The following is a 19,080-nucleotide window of genomic DNA, read 5'->3' as shown; positions in this document are numbered from 1 at the left end:
TTGTTACTCATTTTAAAACAAAATGCTGTCCCTGTCTTCTTATGGACTCTTTAATTTATTTTAATAATTAAATTTATTGCACAATATTCCAGTGTCCTGTGTTTTCTTGCTAATCATTCATTCACATTCTTTATATCTGGAATCTACATATTTCATTTGTTAATGTTGCTGTCAAAATACCATAGGTTAATTTGTGTTGAGATTATATATATATCCACTGGCATAAAAAGGTCACTGGTAAAAGTGCTCTTAGTACGTTTTTATTACGTGTGCGTACGACTTATTAATGCAAGATGCTAATGTGTGGGAACAAGATCATAACGAGGACTACTTAATAAGTAACGACATGTCCCACGACTAAAAATGATCATGTCTTAATTCCCACACACATTTTTAATCGTTCCCACGCATAATTAAATCCTTCACACACAATAATAGGTCACTACCACACATACAGACCGCCCTGGTGGTGTAACTTATTAGTTCAAATCAAATGAAAGGAGTCGATTCCACCCATTCCAGCATCAGCGCAGTGAAGATTTAGAGTCGACTCCTAAAAACCCGAGTCGAGTAAGTCTAGTGTTTGGACCCCGTGGTGTCCGTTGCCCTGGTGACGGTTGTGCATAGAGGCGGTAAGTAAGCAGTAACTGAGCTTCAGGACAGTGTTCAGAGTGTAAACACACACAGGTAGAGACAGAGCCGCTCTTTCTGACAGCATTAACCCCGACTCTCTGCAGCCTCGTCTTATCATTCCCATCGCTCATTAATGTCATATCAGCTTAAACCCGTGGAGTCGGTGCCTGCGGGATGTTTTCCACCAAAGCGCTGGATGGGTCTCGGAGTGGGAAAGCTCCTCCACACTTCCCCTCCATCAGTCAGTACTTCACCCAGAGCAGCGCTGCTCAGGTGAGTGTGAGCTTCATTTTATTTCACACACACAAACATCTGCATAAATACAGAATACAGGGTTATACCAGAAAGCAGGATGTCACAACTGAGCCAAATAAATTTAGCCCAGATTTGAGGACTCCCCAGTAGAAACGTCCTTCAGTCTCACTTGAGGCTAAACTGAGAAACTCTACCACACAGACAAGTGACTAAAAAGTGCTGATACAGTTGATTTTAAAAGAACAGCAAGTAGAATAAAGTAAAACCATGATATTTTAACAATAGCATGAAAAGTGTGGGATTATAAACAACACAGTTTATGTAATAAAACTATTAAAATGCAAATTATGTAAACTTATAATTAAAAAAGAGAGAACTAATTAGACAACATGTCTAGCTTTTAATTACTCTTTGTGTATTTATATATGTTCTATAAATCTTTGATCTAAGGTTTTATTTTTAAGTACTGTATATTTTTTCATTTCATACAAATCAATTTGAGCTGCTAGGTTATATGGAAAATGCACTGTAAAAAAAGATTAATTTTTCCCTTCTTCTTAGTATCATTATTAACATTTAACAATGTTAAATGAGAGTGAGGTATAAAATCAAAAATAATAAACTAATAACTTTATAATTGCTATAAAAATAGAAAAATAAATAAATGACAATACACAAGTAACAAAATTAACAAAGAAAAACACTAAAATAAACAAAAAATCTAAAATTAAATCAAAGTTAAACAGGCTGAAGTGGTTACAGACTGAATGTATAAAATGGTGAATGGTGAAAGTGATTAGAGATTCTTGTAATGATTTCCACAGTTTTTCCACTGATTAGTCCTCTGCAACTGAAGTATGATGTGTGCAGAAGTGATGTGTATCTTATTTACTTTTTAGAAATGCCATGTCATTTGAGCGGAGAAACCACGACTCTACATTATTTACACGTTATTCTAAATCAGTAATCAATTCATGGGTTTGTTTGTTTGTTTACAGACTGCCAGGCCTCCAGATTTAACTCACGTGATTCGTCTTCTGGAAAACCCTGTTTCAGTAAGTGGTTAAACATTCTTGACAGAATGTGTAAAGTGTGTTTCAAAATTTAGATTTCATATTCAAGTTGGCTTTAATGATCCATTTTGTCTCATGAGCAGTGTTGGACTTATGTCCAATTAAACCATGCATCTGCTAAAATAGTAACTTTACAGGAGAACTTCAATTGAAGTCAATGTAAGACTTGATTCAAAATAATTTTGGAACATTTCTATTGGTTCATTCATCAAGAACCTCTCACACAGCGTGAAGGACAGCTGCTCGTGTTCAAAGGTTGTATTAAATTTAAAATTCACATAAATGGAGATACATGTTCATAACTGGACAGCGATGATATATTAGTTGATTTCTCTATATCAGCTTCTGAAAACATCCCACAGAGATGGTTCAGCTGTGCACAAAGCTGAAATATTTGAAATACTTGTCTGTTTTGAATTTGAGGTTTGCAAAATGTTCCAAAAATGTTGGGACAGAGACATGTTTACCACTGTACTGCGTGACCTTTTCTTTTAACAGCACTCTTTAAATGTTTGGGAACTGAAGAGACCAATTGCTGTAGTTGTGAAAGAGTAATGTTTTCCCATTCTTACTTGTTATAGAATTTCAGCTGCTTAACAGCTTTACTGTCTATGTTAGTAAGTTTTTCTTGTTTATATATGCACCAGTTATTTTTCAATAGGGGACATGTCTGGGCTAGTTTAGTACCCGGACTCTTTTACCAAAGGGCCATACTGTCCTGTTGTAATCTTTGGCCTTCACTTATTGAAATAAGCAGGGACTTTTCAGAAAAAAAGCTGTTGTCTGGATGGCAGCATGTTGCTCCAAAACCTGTATATATCATTCAGCATGTCACCCATGCCACTAACTTTAACATTGAGAAATATGATTCTTGAATTATTTCACTATTTGTCTATATGTCTTTTTTGTACAGAGTGGAGAACCCTTCCCCTATGTTTATTTCTGAAAGGCTCAGCCACTGTCACTGACCTAAGTCTTTTGTTCCCTCTTTCATCTTTTGCTGGCTTCAAATTCTCAGCTCCAACATTTAAGTTATTGTCTATGTACTAATTTCAAATCAATATATAGGGTTCAGATGATTTGCACATTATTGGATTCTGTTTTATTTTACTCCTTGCACAGTGTCCTAACTTATCTGGAAATGAGGGTTATATTGTCCAACGCGACCAGAGAAACTCTCAGTTTAGATAAATACTGATAAAATAAATTTTTTGGAGGGTTTTACTGCCAAACAATATCATGTATGTACTTCTCCACCATAAATGGATATTAGAGCTATATGTTTTAAGGCAGACCTTTTCCACTAATCTGGTCTGGTGTCGTCTGGTGTCTATCACCACCACTGTGAAAAATTCTAACTCTTGAAAATGCAGTGCTTCTAAAGAAACCTCTCTGCATTATTTTCTTTTTTTTAAATCTAAATAACTGAATATATTTTGAAATAAAAAATATGAATATTAAACCCTGTCCAGAACACTCATATGTGCAAAATTCTCATATGTGCACTATATGTGCAAACGTTTATTGACACCCCATTGAACTAAAATGCCAATAAATGCAGTAACAAAAAAAAGCTAAAGAAAATAAAAAATAAACAAAACTTACAAAATACAACACCATACCACATTAATTACTCATGCCTGGGAAAAAGAAACAAGACAATACATTTCAAGAATATTCACAATGTAATAAGTGTAGGATTAGTGCTCATTTAAACACAGCACAGAAAGATGAGTCTTTAGTCTGTGTTTGAAGAATTATATATAAAATGTAATGTAATGTAGAAAAGGTAGGTTCGCTGGTGGTTTGGAGATTTAATTAAAAGACTATGCGTGGTCTTATATACAGGGTTTTATACTATATCCCTTGGTTTCTATCACCATCTTTGTAAGGAAATCTGAATGTGTACATTTATTTTCCATTAATAATTTACGTCAATTTACAGTACCATTTATACTGTAACTGTTTAAACAAGCGGTGCTTGTATATACTGCATGTGTTATGTTGCACACTCACAGCAATTACAACACCAACTATAAAGCCTTTCCATCCAAAAGAGTGCATATTGTTATAGACAGGGCAGATATGTATATATACCTTTTTATATAATGCAATGAGAGAACGTCTTCAGATCTTTGGTCATGTATTTGTTTTGTTATTTTTTAAATGAATGTAACTTATATATTTGATTTGGTAGTGAATTTGAGGGCAGAGAACGTCAGAGTGTTTTTAAACTGTTCCTTTTGTTTTCAGAGCTCAATGAAAGAGAGGCATATTTTTGCCTTGAAGAAAATTGTGAAGAGAAGCCAGAATGGTTTTGTATCCTCATTGAATTGATTTGGTTAAAATTAGAGAAAAGGAAGACAGGATCCCAAGCGAACCTAAAAATCTAAATGAAAGCACATGCTTCTATTATCAGCCTGTGCTTGTACTGATGTAAGTTGTGAGGTAAGTAGGTGATGTGCCAAGCCTTGTGGGAACAGAGGCTGCCTTTCTGGTCCTCTTGAGCCCAATTACAACCAATCTACCTTCCTAAGGCAGAGCTTTTTAATAAACTAGTGCATAATAAGATGAAGAAAGTATATCCATAATGAAAAACAAAACAGGCTGACTCTAAAGGGGCACAGATTTATGAACATTTCTGCATAATTCAGTCATTAAGATGTAAAAAAAAAAACAGAAAAAGTAATCAGTCTTTATGGGAGATGGTTTATTGTAGAAATGTTTACAGCCTCAGATTTGTTTTTTACTATGACAGTGACAGGAATCAGAGGTCACATTGTGTACTACACAAACACAGCCACTTAATTTACTTTTGACAACTTTCACGTCATCTACATTTTTATTTGCAATAGATTTGGAGCATTTCTATTGGTCCGTTCATTATGAAATGTTGACCAAATGTGAAGGACAGCTGCTGTGTTCAAATGATGTAGTAATTTGAAAGATGTTTTTCTTTGAACAGCGACAATATATATGTAAATGTAACTAGTTCAACTTAAATCTTCATATGTCAGTTACCAAAGCTATACTTTTAGATCCATAGTTTTTTCCCTATTGCATTTATCTGGAAAGTGCTGGTAAATATGTTCCTTGACCTGGCTAATGCAAGCTTCTGCGAGAACTTGTGGACGTGTTTACAATTCTAAACCTCTGCGCGGAAAAAGCAAAAGAGCATCCCGAGTATGTTCCCATATTGTGTGACCTGCTACATATATGCAGGTAAGATTTTACTCCATAATCAGACCATAACTGTGTAATACATATACAACATCAGCTCTGAATCAAAGTTCATGAATCCAACCTTCTTTCCAGGCGTCCTTTCTTAAAAGAGAAGGCCTCGGATGAGATGAACTATGCCAGTGTTGTGACAGACTCTCTGTCTCAGATGGGTAAGTGATGGGACTCTGTTTGTAAGCTGAAACGTTTCCTGACTCGCTCCTCCAAAACACCCCAAAGTGGCTCAATAATATTTAGATCTGGTGACTGTGCAGGCCATGGGAGATGTTCAACTTCACTTTCATGTTCATCAAACCGATCTTTCACCAGTCCTGCTGTGTGTATTGGTGCATTGTCGTCCTGATACACGGCACCGCCTTCAGGACGCAATGTTTGAACCATTGGATACACATGGTCTTACTGGTGCAATGTGCAGTTAATGAAGATTGGCCACCAGGCTGCTCCAATTTAGCCATGAAACCTCCCTAACTACAATGACAGGTGTTTCAGTTTCATTGTCCAAATGTACCTAAATGTAAATAAAAAAGTGATGCTTCAAGTAATCAGTTACAATAAAAAGTGTGGGAGAGTATTTGAATTTTGAGTTACAATTATATGTTACATAAAAACAATCATTCATTCATTCATTGTTTGTAAGCGCTTATCCAGTTCAGGGTGGCGGTGGGTCCGGAGCCTACCTGAAATGACTGGGCACAAGGCAGGAACACACCCTGGAGGAGGCGCCAGTCCTTCACAGTCCACACACTTTCCCACCTACGGACAAATGTGATTCGCCAATCCACCTACCAACGTGTGTTTATTTTATTTATTTATTGTTTGGAATGTGGGAGGAAACCCACGCGGACACTAGGAGAACATTACATAAAAACACTTGAATAAAAAAAGTACACCTAATAGCGTTAGCGTCATTGTCAGAATCCATGTTAGTGGACTATGTCTATTTAAAAACACACTTTATGGCAAATATATGGTTTAAAGTTTGCATAATGATAGTGGGTATCTGTAATTTTCTGTTACTTATTAGAAAGACACCAAATATCTTCACTGACCTATATTTGGACTTAGTGGATGATTGGGTGAATCTGATTCCTTGGCAAACCAATGCTATAAGTTGGATGAGTGTCGTGTTTAACAACTTTCTAAAACTGTTTTTTGTATTATCTGGTTTTTAGTCTGTTTTTCACTGTGTGGTAGGTTATCTGATGAGGGTTTCAGACTCAAAGGTCAGAGAGCAAATCTGTGCCTCCATTATATCATTATACAGCTCTGACAAGTCAAAGCCAAATGAAGATGGTAAGTCCCCACTCTTTGCCAAACTATTATTATATTATCAAGGATTTCAGAGTGATTTTAAGATATTTTTCACATTATCATTTTATAGCATTAATACAATATATGCTTCAGGTGTGTGTCCCACAAACCTGGGCTACAGACAGGAGCTGGTGGAGCGCAGCGGTCTGGCAGAGACCATGGTGATGTCTCTAGCTCTTCTAGAGAAGCAGCTACCTGCCAAACTCCAGGTGCTTCGGGCCCTACAGATCCTCTCCTGCTCGTCTGGTCAGCATATAGTTGGATTCATTTGTATCTGGCAGGATTGTTTCATGTAGATAGATTTTAATGCATGTGGTTAAGTTAAACGTACCCTCATCTCAAATGTAATCATTTATAGTGTTCTAAATCATTTAGCATGTTGGTTTTTTGGGCGTATCATTGCAGTAGTCAACTGTAGGCTGATGCTAAAGGCAGAGGGAGCCCACAAAGTCTGTTTTCACATGAATGAGCCGGATCAGTCTGGCCAGGTGCTGTTCCGCTCCTCTGAGATCCTGTGGAACCTCCTGGAGAATGGCTCTCGAGAGGAGGTCACCAGCCAGCTCAGCAACATGGACTGCATCATGTGGGTGTACTCTCTTCTTACTGATTTTTACAAAAAATGTGAAACTCATAAATCTAGCACATAAACTGTAATTCAGGTTATAGCTAAGATAAATTTACCACTTTACGCAGAACATTTACCACTTCAATTCTAATATTTAGTGGCACTGGGATTATCTCTTAATTGAGTGTATTGACTGACAGGGTCTTGAAAGAAGCCTTTTTGCATCTGCTTCTTAATGGCTACCGGCATTATGATCAGCAGCTCCGAAATGACCTTCTGGTGATTGTAACTCTGATTGCTGAAAACCCCAGTGCTCCACTAATTGTAAGTATACAAGATTGATTTAAATGCCTTTTAATTCTGGAATTTTCTTCATTGGTTATGCTAGGGTGACCAGATCTGAGATGGTGAAAAAGAGGACACGTCTTTGGGGGGAATTCAAGGGAATTTCTTTTTAAATTCACTCGATAACTTACATTTATATGTCAGCATAGCTGCTCGAGATGAGGGTAGGTACATGAGCTTTGCCTGACGTAAACAATGACTACTGACGTGCAGACTGACCAATTAAATGTTTACAGAGAAGGTTATCGACCAATAACGGTAGCTCTACAGTCAGACCGTCCAATCAGAAGATTTTAGGCTACTTCACCACGCCCCCTTCTCACTCAAGGGAACCATTCGGAGTAGGGGAGGGCGGGACTAGTTTGTGAACGAAACGCTTCTCGAAGTTCTATGTAAGCTCTAGAAAAACAAAATCCCGGACGTTTGTGAAATTCCGCCCGGACACAGTTTAAAAAAGAGGACATGTCCGGGTAAAAGAGGACGTCTGGTCACCCTATTTATGCTCAGTGTGTTGCTTGTTCTCTCTTCTTTACTGAGCAAATTTGATATTCCCTTCCCACAGGAAAGTGGATTTGCCAAGCAGCTTATGCTTTTCGTCACTTTTCCTGAATGTAAGCATTTACACTTTGTGTTGAATATAAGCAGCGAAATGAATAAAGAACTTTTGAACAGCAGCTTTATACTTTCTCTTACAGTAAAGAGCCATAACCCGCTGATCCGAAACCTTAAGCTGGCCTTCACTAGTGAGGACTTTGAGATGAAGAAGCTGCTGCTGAATCTGCTTGTTGTTCTGTCCAGAGACCTGTCAGCACTGCAGGTGAGGAGAGCTTCAAATGGGGCAAGTTGTGCTCAGCACAGCTACATGTGAATGTGAATTTGCAAATGTTTTTTGTGGAAAATACATATACAGGGATGCTAAATCAGAATCAGCTCTATAACTAAAGTTTATATTTATAATTATTTGTAAGTTGTATGTGTCCATGTGTGTTTCACGTCTTTAACGTTGAATTAACGTGAATGTGATGTGTTTTTGTGTGTTGAGTAGCTGTTTAAAGAAAATCGTGTGATGCTAGCTCTGATGCTACTTGTGAGGCCCAGTTCATCAGAGGGTCGACCCAGTGGAAAGGGCAGGCGTAGTTGGACCTCTGTCCAGCAGGAGGAGCTGCAGCTGCAGGCATTAGCCACCCTGGCCACTGTGGCCCCGCTCATGCTGGACGAGTATATGTCATGCCAAGCCAACACCTGCCTGCTGATGCTGCTAGAGTGGTGTACTCAACAAGGTAACAGGCAAATCAACAGTTAGACCTGTTGAATACTAGAAGCTACCTAATGAGTCTGTACTAGAGATAACATCCATATTTAGGGGTTTTGATATTGAGCTGTTACCAGCAGCATTTTTCATTCATCCATTATCTGTAACCCTTATCCAGTTCAGAGTTCAGAGCCTACCTGGAATCATTGGGCACAAGGCGGGAATACACCCTGGAGGGGGCGCCAGTCCTTCACAGGGCAACACACACACATTCACTCACACCTACAGACACGTTTGAGTCGCCAATCCACCTACCAACATGTGTTTTTGGACTGTGGGAGGAAACCAGAGCACCTGGAGGAAACCCACACGGACACAGGGAGAACACACCAACTCACAGACACCCGGAGCAGGAATTGAACCCACAACTTCCAGGTCCCTGGAGCTGTGTACCTGCCGAAACCACCGTGCCCCCAGCAGCATTTTGACTATGCAATTAATAAGATAAAGTACTGTAACAGTTTTATCTTGAAGTAGCACACCTTCACAGTTAGTTATATCATGTTCTTTGCTATCTATGTTTTCCTGAGGGGCTCATCTCATGTGGAGGTTTGAAGGGACTCAACTCAAAACAGGCCCATTTCAAAATGTAAAAAAATGAAATTTGGGCCCTGCATTAAATTATACTACAGGGTTTCAATATTGGCTTAAATAATAATAAAAATATATATATTCCATATCTAAACCATGGGGGGAAAAATGGTGCTCCAATCAGCACTTAAGTGAGATGCAACCGAAAACAAAAACTCAGTCTTCACGAAGAAAATATATTAGATTTACAAAACATACTCACAACATTTAAAAAAACTGCCGTCCTGCCATTTCTAAAACAGAAATAAGTTGTTGTTTTTTTTTTCCTGAAAGGCCATATATGAAGCTGTTTCCACAGGCAACTCGATACTGCCAAAGCACTCCAACTTTAGAACAACATCATAACAAGTTAATTAACACTAGACCTGAAACATATCTTTAAAAGAGTTCAAGTGTAAATAAAACAATCCTCTTGTTTTAATTCTTCTGTGTTTGGGACAGACTCTTATTTTGGTCAGGGTCATGGTTTCCATGGCACCGGATGCAGAGGCGGGAAGAAGGCTCACATGAGGTACTGCGTGCGCCTCCTTAGGTGCATGGCATCGCTTAGTAACAGCCTCATCAACCAGGACCTCTGTGACCAGGGAGCCATAAGCCAGCTCCTAGGTAAATATTATGGGATGTTCCATAGACCGTATAGATTGCACACTCAAAGGCCAAAGGTTTGTGGACACCTGTTCATCCAACATTTCTCAGTGAACTGCTTCAGTTTAAAGCTTTTACTCTGCCAGGACGACTTTACACTCGTAAGGACCATTTTGGTGAGCAATTGATTTGAATTTTATTGAGGTCAGTTACTGATGTGGAGCTTAGTGCTGGATCACAAACACTACTCCAGTTCTTCTTAAATGTATTGGATAGTGTGCCATCACATTTCCATTTCAACACATTTCCACTTCTTCACAGCCCAATGCTGGGGTCTTTATGCAACACTAGCTGATCATTGGTGTTTAGCATGTACCGTAAGCTCTGGAGTGCAGCTGTAGGTAATTGTAAGAGGTGTCTACACACTTTTGCACATAGTGTGTCGTGAAGACATTGAGCCAAAGTGTGCATTTCATTTCAACTTTGATTTCTTCACAAATATAAAAGTGTTTTGCGTTAAATGAATGGAATCGTAAAATGTGGACTGTGTGTGTAAATGAAGGTCAGCTGTGTTTGTATGGCATATGTTGTATTGTACTAATTTAAATGACGTTGTATGGGGCTCAGGTTTGCTGAAGCGATTTCAGGAGAGAGAGAAAGAGCTGGATGCTGTGTGTGTGGAGATTCAGACAGACGTGCTGCTCACCCTGTCTGCCATCTGTGAAGAAGACCTGCACAGAAAGGTAAGACACCCGGGGGTGCTGGTTCTTACATTACACAGTTCATCTGTCGTGTCCTCCTAGCTTTCCCAGGTTTAAAACCCCTATAGCTGAAAACAATTATTGTTGATCTTTTGAAGTGAAAGAGCTTGATGGTTAAAATTGTAAAATGTACGGTTCGCCCAACATTCCCTATATCCTCCGTAACATGTAAATAACCTGAAATAATTGGAATTCATCATGGGCCTAATGTCACAACCAAACAAATTATGGCATACAGTTCCGTCTGGACTTGCTTTTTGAATGAGATTTGTCATTTTGCTTGTAAAGGAGTCATTTACCAACTTTGGTTTTAAAGTAACAGCCTTGCTCACTTTACAACAGCTGGCAACATCTGTGTTTAAATTTCAGAGATAGAGAATTGAAAATGGTGAAGTAAGAATGAATTACAGAACATGCCAACTTTATAAGTGAACCTACTAACATAATAAATAAACTACAAGGAAATTAAACCTGCTTAAAGAACAGGCAGAGGCTCAGTGGGGCACATAAGAACACATGCATGATTATGTGTTTGTGTGATTTTGTAGGAGCTGTTTGGTTCAGAGGGCGTGGAGATGGTGATTAATTATCTAAAGATGAACACAGCTCAACTTTACAGCGGCCTGGGACATAACAGGCTCTTCCTGTCCACTGTGGACTGTGTCTGGTGAGCCACTCACAAACTCTGCATAAAGTTAAATACGCTATATGACCAAAGGTTAGTGAACACCTGTTCATCCAGCATTTTGAAATATTTCTGCGAGGATTTGATGACACGCAACATCAAAGGTAGTGTCGCTCTCACACAACTCCAGGGACCTGGAGGTTGTAGGTTCAGCTCCGGGTGACTGTCTGTGAGGAGTGTGGTGTGTTCTCCCTGTGTCTGTGTGGGTTTCCTCCGGGTGACTGTCTGTGAGGAGTTGGTGTGTTCTCCCTGTGTCTGCGTGGGTTTCCTCCAGGTGTTTGTCTGTGAGGAGTGTGGTGTGTTCTCCCTGTGTCTGCGTGGGTTTCCTCCAGGTGTTTGTCTGTGAGGAGTGTGGTGTGTTCTCCCTGTGTCTGTGTGGGTTTCCTCCGGATGACTGTCTGTGAGGAGTGTGGTGTGTTCTCCCTGTGTCTGCGTGGGTTTCCTCCGGGTGACTGTCTGTGAGGAGTGTGGTGTGTTCTCCCTGTGTCTGTGTGGGTTTCCTCCGGATGACTGTCTGTGAGGAGTGTGGTGTGTTCTCCCTGTGTCTGTGTGGGTTTCCTCCGGGTGACTGTCTGTGAGGAGTGTGGTGTGTTCTCCCTGTGTCTGCGTGGGTTTCCTCCGGGTGACTGTCTGTGAGGAGTTTGGTGTGCTCTCCCTGTGTCTGTGTGGGTTTCCTCCGGGTGACTGTCTGCCTTTAACTGGGGTGGCACGGTGGTGCAGCAGGTAGTGTCCCATTCACACAGCTCCAGGGACCTGGTGTTTGATGTGTTCTCCCTGTGTCTGCGTGGGTTTCCTCCGGGTGACTGTCTGTGAGGAGTGTGGTGTGTTCTCCCTGTGTCTGCGTGGGTTTCCTCCGGGTGACTGTCTGTGAGTAGTGTGAGTGTGTTCTCCCTGTGTCTGTGTGGGTTTCCTCTGGGTGACTGTCTGTGAGGAGTATGGTGTGTTCTCCCTGTGTCTGCGTGGGTTTCCTCCAGGTGACTGTCTGTGAGGAGTGTGATGTGTTCTCCCTGTGTCTGTGTGGGTTTCCTCCGGGTGACTGTCTGTGAGGAGTGTGGTGTGTTCTCCCTGTGTCTGTGTGGGTTTACTCCGGGTAACTCTCTGTGAGGAGTGTGGTGTGTTCTCCCTGTGTCTGCGTGGGTTTCCTCCGGGTGACTGTCTGTGAGGAGTGTGGTGTGTTCTCCCTGTGTCTGTGTGGGTTTACTCCGGGTAACTCTCTGTGAGGAGTGTGGTGTGTTCTCCCTGTGTCTGTGTGGGTTTCCTCCGGGTGACTGTCTATGAGGAGTGTGGTGTGTTCTCCCTGTGTCTGCGTGGGTTTCCTCCGGGTGACTGTCTGTGAGGAGTGTGGTGTGTTCTCCCTGTGTCTGCGTGGGTTTCCTCCGGGTGACTGTCTGTGAGGAGTGTGGTGTGTTCTCCCTGTGTCTGCGTGGGTTTCCTCTGGGTGCTCCGGTTTCCTCCCACAGTCCAAAAACACACGTTGGTAGGTGGATTGGTGACTCAAAAAGTGTACATAGGTGTGAGTGAATGTGTGAGTGTGTGTGTTGCTCTGTGAAGGACTGGAGTATTTTAAATAATAATCTTAGGTGCCCAAGACTGTTGCGTAGTACTGTAAACTGTGTGCACACTTGAAATTGTAAGTGAAATATTATATAATATATAGATATTCACTGATCAGCCATAACATTTTTATGACTCCCTTGGTTTCACTCACAATAAAATTATACTTTGTAATTCTGCACTTACAGACTGTTATCCATTTGTTGCTCTACATACTTCATTAGCAAAATCCATTAATTCTTTCATGATCAGGACCACCACAAACTGAACTTTTCCAAATTGGCCTGTATGTAACCTGTGGGCTCTAAAAACTTTGTAAAATGCTGTGATCACTAAACTTGTTTTTCTATTTCTTATATCTCTACTTTATCCACTGCTGTGAATACGTGCAGGTCCTGCATTGTTGGCTGTTACACAATAGAAGATTTGTTTCTGGAGAAGGGGGGAGCTTTCCTTTTACTTGACTTCCTCCAGGTAAGTAACACCACATTTGCACCTGAAAAAAGTTAGTGAGGTTTACTACTGGCCAACAGGTGGTGCTATAGCTCTTATCCATTACATTTTAGCAACTCAATATAGCAAGGAAGGCCCTTGTCTGACCAATATGTGATGTGCCAGGGTCAGTGAAGTTTCAATTGAAACACAAAAAAAAAGACCCCACACCAAATGTTCTCTTGAAAGGCATCATTTCTAAATCACATGCTCATTATTGGAAAAATGCACATACAGCTTTAAGTTACACATGGAAATATAATAGTGAATTGAGTAGGTACTAATTTTTTACACACAACTTAATATACTATTGATATATAGTTGTAGTCCTTAATATTTAATATTACACATATTGCTACACAAACTTTCATTCATTCATTCATTGTCTGTAAGTGCTTATCCAGTTCAGGGTCACGGTGGGTCTGGAGCCAACCTGGAAGTAGCTGCGAGACTGCCACATTACCTGCTGTTCCACCGTGCCGCCCCACAAACTTTCATGATTGGTTTAATAAATATAATCTCATGTTCTTCTGTCCAGCAACAAAGAGATGCTGTATTAACACACACTCACTTCTGTTTTCAAGCCTGGTATCTGTCTACTCCCCACTCCTAGGCGCAGTCAGCCAGGAGATAAGCAGCTCCTGGTACAGAGTACTCTCTCCACAGTCTCCACCATTTATTTTAATTGATCGCACATATCTTTGATGTCTAAACAAAAATATGTATATACTTTATAGGAGAAGGAAAAACCTTCTTTACTTTCAATGGAAGTCAATGCTTGGTGCATTTCTATTGGTTCATTCATCATGAAAGGTTCACACAATGTGTTAAAATGTTTGAAACTAAAAATAAGTATAAATAAAGACACATTTTTCATAAGCAGGTGGGATTATAACGAATAACAATAAATACAATCCCCTCACAGCGCATTAAAGCAGATGAACAGATTATACGTGTTACCAGTCATAGTCAGGCGTAGTCAGACAACAAGAGCTCCCGTGTTACTCTAACTGCCCAACATGCCCTGAGGTGCATTCATGGCTTTATTGTCCACTCCATCTTTCATTGATTCAATTCCTAGTTGGGCCCCAGGAGCATGAAGAGTGTGTTGCTGGGGACTCTGTTGGAGCTGTGTGACAACCACAAGACACTAGCCCACATCGAAGCTTGGAGGGGGGAGAAAGACCTTACAGCCCCAGCTCTACTGCTTCAGCTCTGGAGAAATGAGGAGGCTGAGTTTGGTGTTAAAAGAGACCAGCGTGGGAGAATCACTGGTACAGTGCCATTTACATAAACAGGAACTTGTCACACAAAAGATTTATGCCATTCACTAATTTATTCTTTCAAACTTTATTTCAGCTTCGAAATACAATGAGAAACAAACTCCATAATTGCTGAATAAGTCGATAATTAAGTACAAGTCGTGGCCAGATATTTGTGGACACCCGTTATAGACAGCATATAGGGAGTTCAGCTATTTAAAGGTGCATCTACTGCTGACATAGGTCTTCATTTGTGAACACGCTGCTTATATAAAGGCAAATAAAACTGGATGCTTCATAGAGATAAAATTGAATGCTCTGGAGCAGCTGCACATGAGTTTACAGTGACCATTCTCAATGCCAAGCGTGGGAAATGAGGTAAATATCTCCCAGCATTGGACTGTGGAGCAGTGGAACTAGGTTTTCTGCTATAGTTTATAGCACTATAGTACATTTTGGATGAGATAGAGTGGCGTTCATGATCCAGAACTAGTCATTCAACATTTGTCCTAAATATGGAAAGCATGATTACCAGTTAGATTTGTTCAAATTATTTTTACACCTGATATTTTAATTATCTGATCTACACAGGTTTGCTCTTTTAGTCCTCAACTATTTAAAAAGCCTTTATCAGTGTTTCCTTGTTTTTGAAGTGTTACAATGAGAAAGCATCACAGCCCTGTTATCTTTAGGGTAAAAGAACATATCTAACAGTAATGCCCAAAGATTGGTGCATATTAAATTAAACATAAGCACTTACTGAATGTGATATAATGTAATATTTGCTCATTGGATATACCAGTTATCATATAGGATGTTGTTTTTGTTAAACCTTAGACACAAAGAAGCCCATTTTATCTCGGTATCAGGAGGAGGAGCCACTAGTGTCTGTACCTGCAAACACACCTAGTGCTGCTGTTCTGGATGTATCAGAGAACCTACGTTCAAATATCTACTCTCTGTTCTGCAGAATAGGTGAGTGTGTGTGTGTGTGTGTGTGTGTTTGTGTGTGTGTGTTTGTGTGTGTGTGTGTGTGTGTGTGTGTGTGTGTGAGAGAAAGAGAGAGAGAGAGAGAGAGAGAGAGAGAGAGGAACAGATGTATTACTTAATTTAAATTTTTATTAAATGTGTTTGTAGGATTTGAGGACTTGCGAGGTTTGACACCAGAAGACTACATCACATTGAGCATAGTGAGCAGATACCTGGACTTTAAGGTACGTCCACAGTTAAAAAAAAACAAAAACACATTGAGTGCTATATATATATATATATATATATATATATATATATATATATATATATATATATATATATATGAGAGTGAGAATGTGGAGTATATATATATATGTTACCTCAAAATCTGGATAATATACTGCATATATTATGCATATATCTATCCATCCATCCATTCTCTGTAAGCGCTTATCCAGTTCAGGGTCGCGGTGGGTCCAGAGCCTACCTGGAATCATTGGGCGCAAGGCGGGGATACACCCTGGAGGGGGCGCCAGTCCCTCACAGGGCAACACAGACACACACATTCACTCACACACTCACACATGGTGAATGTCTGGACCCACCGCGACCCTGACTTGGATAAGCGGTTACAGATAATGAATGAATGAATGAATTGGTGGGGACCTATGAACCTCCCCCTCCCCAACATTGCCTGTTTTGTTTTTTGGCTCCGTCATAAAACAACAATGTAGAGAACTGACAATTGACAGTTTGGTTTGCAGTTGATTTCCAGACCATGTTATTCATAGCTACTGTCGATTTTAGCCTGCTGTTATTAAGATGGACTCGTTTCATTAGCGAACCTGACTTTGTGATTTTGTGTTTCTTTGAAAAACAGCTTCTTATGTCCACCTTCTTCTTTTATGCTGCCACCGTCACTCACTTTAGACACCTCTTTTTCACCCACGATGCACCTGAGTCTCACACAGTAACACTCGCTTATGACTGGAAAGTTTTTCTTACAGTTTTGTCGCTGCTAACAACCAAACGTAGCTACAGAGTCTCACGTGACAGCAGGGAAATGCACAGCCAATCACACTGGTCATGTGTGTTATGGGGAGGTAGGAGTCGACTAGAAAACATGATTTAACCCTTTCTGCACCTCTAGGTTAATGAGAAATTAACAGATTGGATTTGGGCTTTTTTGGGGGGGACAATTCAATAATCGCTGGATATTGGTGGGGACATGTCACCTCCGTCCATGACAATTCTACTCCCTTGCTCTCATGGTAGACTTAGCTTGTGTGTGAAATTCTTTAGCACTACAGTCGGGGAGAATGATAACTGGAAATAGAAAAGTATTTAAATCTGTCATGCGTTGTGGGTGTGTATATGCAGACAGGAGAGGTATGGAATGAAGTGTCAGCTGAGCTGGAGTTGGAGGGTGTGAGGCCCATCACTCCTGATGCAGAAGCTCTCAGCACCATCACCCAGACAATTGAGGACACAGCCAAAAACGTCTGCACCCTGCAGCAAAGCATTCTGGACCAGCAGACACAGGAGGACCTCCGACAAGAGGAACTTACATATAAAGAGGTGAAGAATCTTTTAGTAACACCAATATGCCACAGCTATTTCCTGAAATGCGTTTTCTCTCCCAGGCTTTTTTCTTCCTTAAAAATGATACTGATTACACAGCTTTGTCCTTCAATATTATAAATATCACCAACAACTAAATGGTTGTGTGTTTTAATCATTTCTCTCATTTTGTTTACATTCAGATCAGTTTAAACCGCAAACAACAAGAACTAACAGCAAAAACCAGGCGGCATCACATTGCTAAGACGTCCGACTACAAGATCTTAAAGGTGCATATCGGTACTTTAATCACTGCTCACTTCTGATACAAGTGTAGGAATAAGTTCCAATGCACAGTTTTTTCTGTCTTCCGACCCTTTTCTCCAGGAGTCCAAACTGCAGCAGGAGCGATGTATAGAGTCATCTCGGCCGACTGAGAAACCAGATGGGTTTATATTCCACTCTACTCAGATCCCTGGCCTTCAGACCACCGTAAGATCTGTGTGTTGCAACAAGTTCAGCTGGGTTGAGCTGGGTATTTAGTGTCACACCTTACTATATATAGAGTTCAGGACAAGACCCCACAGTATAAGAAGGACCCTGCAGTTTCTAAACAACACAAGGAACTAAAGCTATGTAGTGCTGTTATACAGTGCAAGACCCAACACTGTGCAATCATGAAAGACAATCATGTATAGAGACAATTAATATGATAAAATTACAATAGGGTCCCTGCACAACATGCTTGGACCCTAAAATCATAAATTCTGTCCCATAATCTTTAACAGATAAGGCTTCTGTCTTAGCGTTTTAGGCCGTGAAGCCATGTGTCTATGCTGTGTGTTTGTTTAATCTTTTTTTTTTTTTTTATAACAGAATTTCTGTGGGCGTGTCTTGGCGATTGAGAGCACCCCTGCCGTTCTGACTGGAGGACCCCTGGCAAATACAGATTTAGCCCTAGAGAGGGTGCCTGTCAAAGGCGGAGCACTGAGGAAAGTGTCCCCTTCAAACACTGAGCTGGAGCTCCCCAATACGGTCGCTGTCAAATAACCAGCACACTGCTGACACACTACAGACTGTTGAGGTCCACCAATCAAACGCATTTAATTCAGCAGCTCTGAGGACGTCACTTACCAGAGTTTGACTTATATATCCTCTTTATCCCCTCCGCTGAGATGTAGAACTTTTATAAATAAATCTTTAAAGAAAATGATGTATAGTCCTTCACATATATTATACTGTCCTTTAAAGAGATATAACATATATTTTTTGTCAGTCTGGAATAATAATAATGTAAAATTGTTGTTGCATGCTAATGAAATAAATAATATGTTTTTTTAGAGGTAAACACCTCATGGAGCTGGCTTGTAATATATCCACGTACCCACTCTCTCTCTCAGTGAGAAACTGCATCACTAGGGGTGGTATTTCTCTCATCTCATGCAGTCAGATTGATTCCTGGAGGGAATTTTTGTTTGTACTTTTTTAACTTTTTCCACCACCGGCAAAAACTTTCAGACATTTTTAATTTTGGAAAATCAGGAAAATGTCTAAAGAAAACTGTGTTGTTATATGCATTTTCAAAAAGATTACCTTCCATATACCTTGTTAAATCAGAGAATTTATCATGAATGTACCAACAGAAATGGTCCAAAATTACTATGAAATATAATGGGTTTGTTTGTTTGTTTGTTTGTTTGTTTGTTTGTTTTTTTCTTTCCTGAAATCAATCATTCATCTCATGCATTATTATTTTAGTGTTTGAGATAAGATAAGATAAGATAATCCTTTATTAGTCCCACAGTGGGGAAATTCACAAATGACACTAATATTAAATACACAAAATGACTTTCAAATGTATCGTAATCATAAATAAATTTTCAT

The 19,080-nt window shown here is 40.0% G+C and overlaps 1 protein-coding gene across 3 annotated transcripts; it reads left to right on the top strand.

The window, feature by feature from the left end:
* Positions 1-614: 614 nt before the first annotated feature.
* On the top strand, positions 615-18,534 carry LOC136695316 (cilia- and flagella-associated protein 69-like). 3 transcript variants are annotated; one of them, XM_066669333.1, is made up of 24 exons: positions 615-632; positions 738-906; positions 1,887-1,943; positions 4,215-4,280; positions 5,074-5,183; positions 5,277-5,353; positions 6,396-6,494; positions 6,606-6,758; positions 6,918-7,095; positions 7,278-7,401; positions 7,985-8,033; positions 8,118-8,239; positions 8,468-8,702; positions 9,767-9,931; positions 10,538-10,653; positions 11,220-11,338; positions 13,303-13,384; positions 14,484-14,676; positions 15,502-15,639; positions 15,802-15,878; positions 17,017-17,214; positions 17,400-17,486; positions 17,584-17,697; positions 18,073-18,534. In XM_066669333.1, exons 2-24 carry the CDS (start codon positions 808-810, stop codon positions 18,244-18,246), a joined length of 2,832 nt encoding a protein of 943 aa, XP_066525430.1. In that variant the 5' UTR covers positions 615-632; positions 738-807; the 3' UTR covers positions 18,247-18,534. The 3 variants fall into 3 exon arrangements, with proteins under 3 accessions (XP_066525430.1, XP_066525431.1, XP_066525429.1); XM_066669334.1 differs by lacking the exon at positions 615-632 and having other exon boundaries at positions 636-906; positions 17,584-17,688; XM_066669332.1 differs by lacking the exon at positions 615-632 and having other exon boundaries at positions 636-906.
* The last annotated feature ends 546 nt before the right edge of the window (positions 18,535-19,080 follow it).

The sequence above is a fragment of the Hoplias malabaricus genome, chromosome 4, assembly GCF_029633855.1.
Source record: "Hoplias malabaricus isolate fHopMal1 chromosome 4, fHopMal1.hap1, whole genome shotgun sequence".
Taxonomy (NCBI): Eukaryota; Metazoa; Chordata; class Actinopteri; order Characiformes; family Erythrinidae; genus Hoplias; species Hoplias malabaricus.
The sequence above is the reverse complement of the archived record's forward strand: the minus strand, read 5'-3'. Positions and strand labels throughout refer to the sequence as shown.

What these genes read in the sequence shown, in the direction of transcription:
- LOC136695316 (XM_066669333.1), top strand. Translation starts at nt 808, where the DNA reads ATGTTTTCCACCAAAGCGCTGGATGGGTCTCGGAGTGGGAAAGCTCCT. An exon ending in AGAGAAGCCAGAATGGTTTT is followed by an intron (nt 4,281 to 5,073) that starts GTATCCTCATTG and finishes GGCTAATGCAAG; the next exon opens with CTTCTGCGAGAACTTGTGGA. An exon ending in CCAGCGTGGGAGAATCACTG is followed by an intron (nt 14,677 to 15,501) that starts GTACAGTGCCAT and finishes GTTAAACCTTAG; the next exon opens with ACACAAAGAAGCCCATTTTA.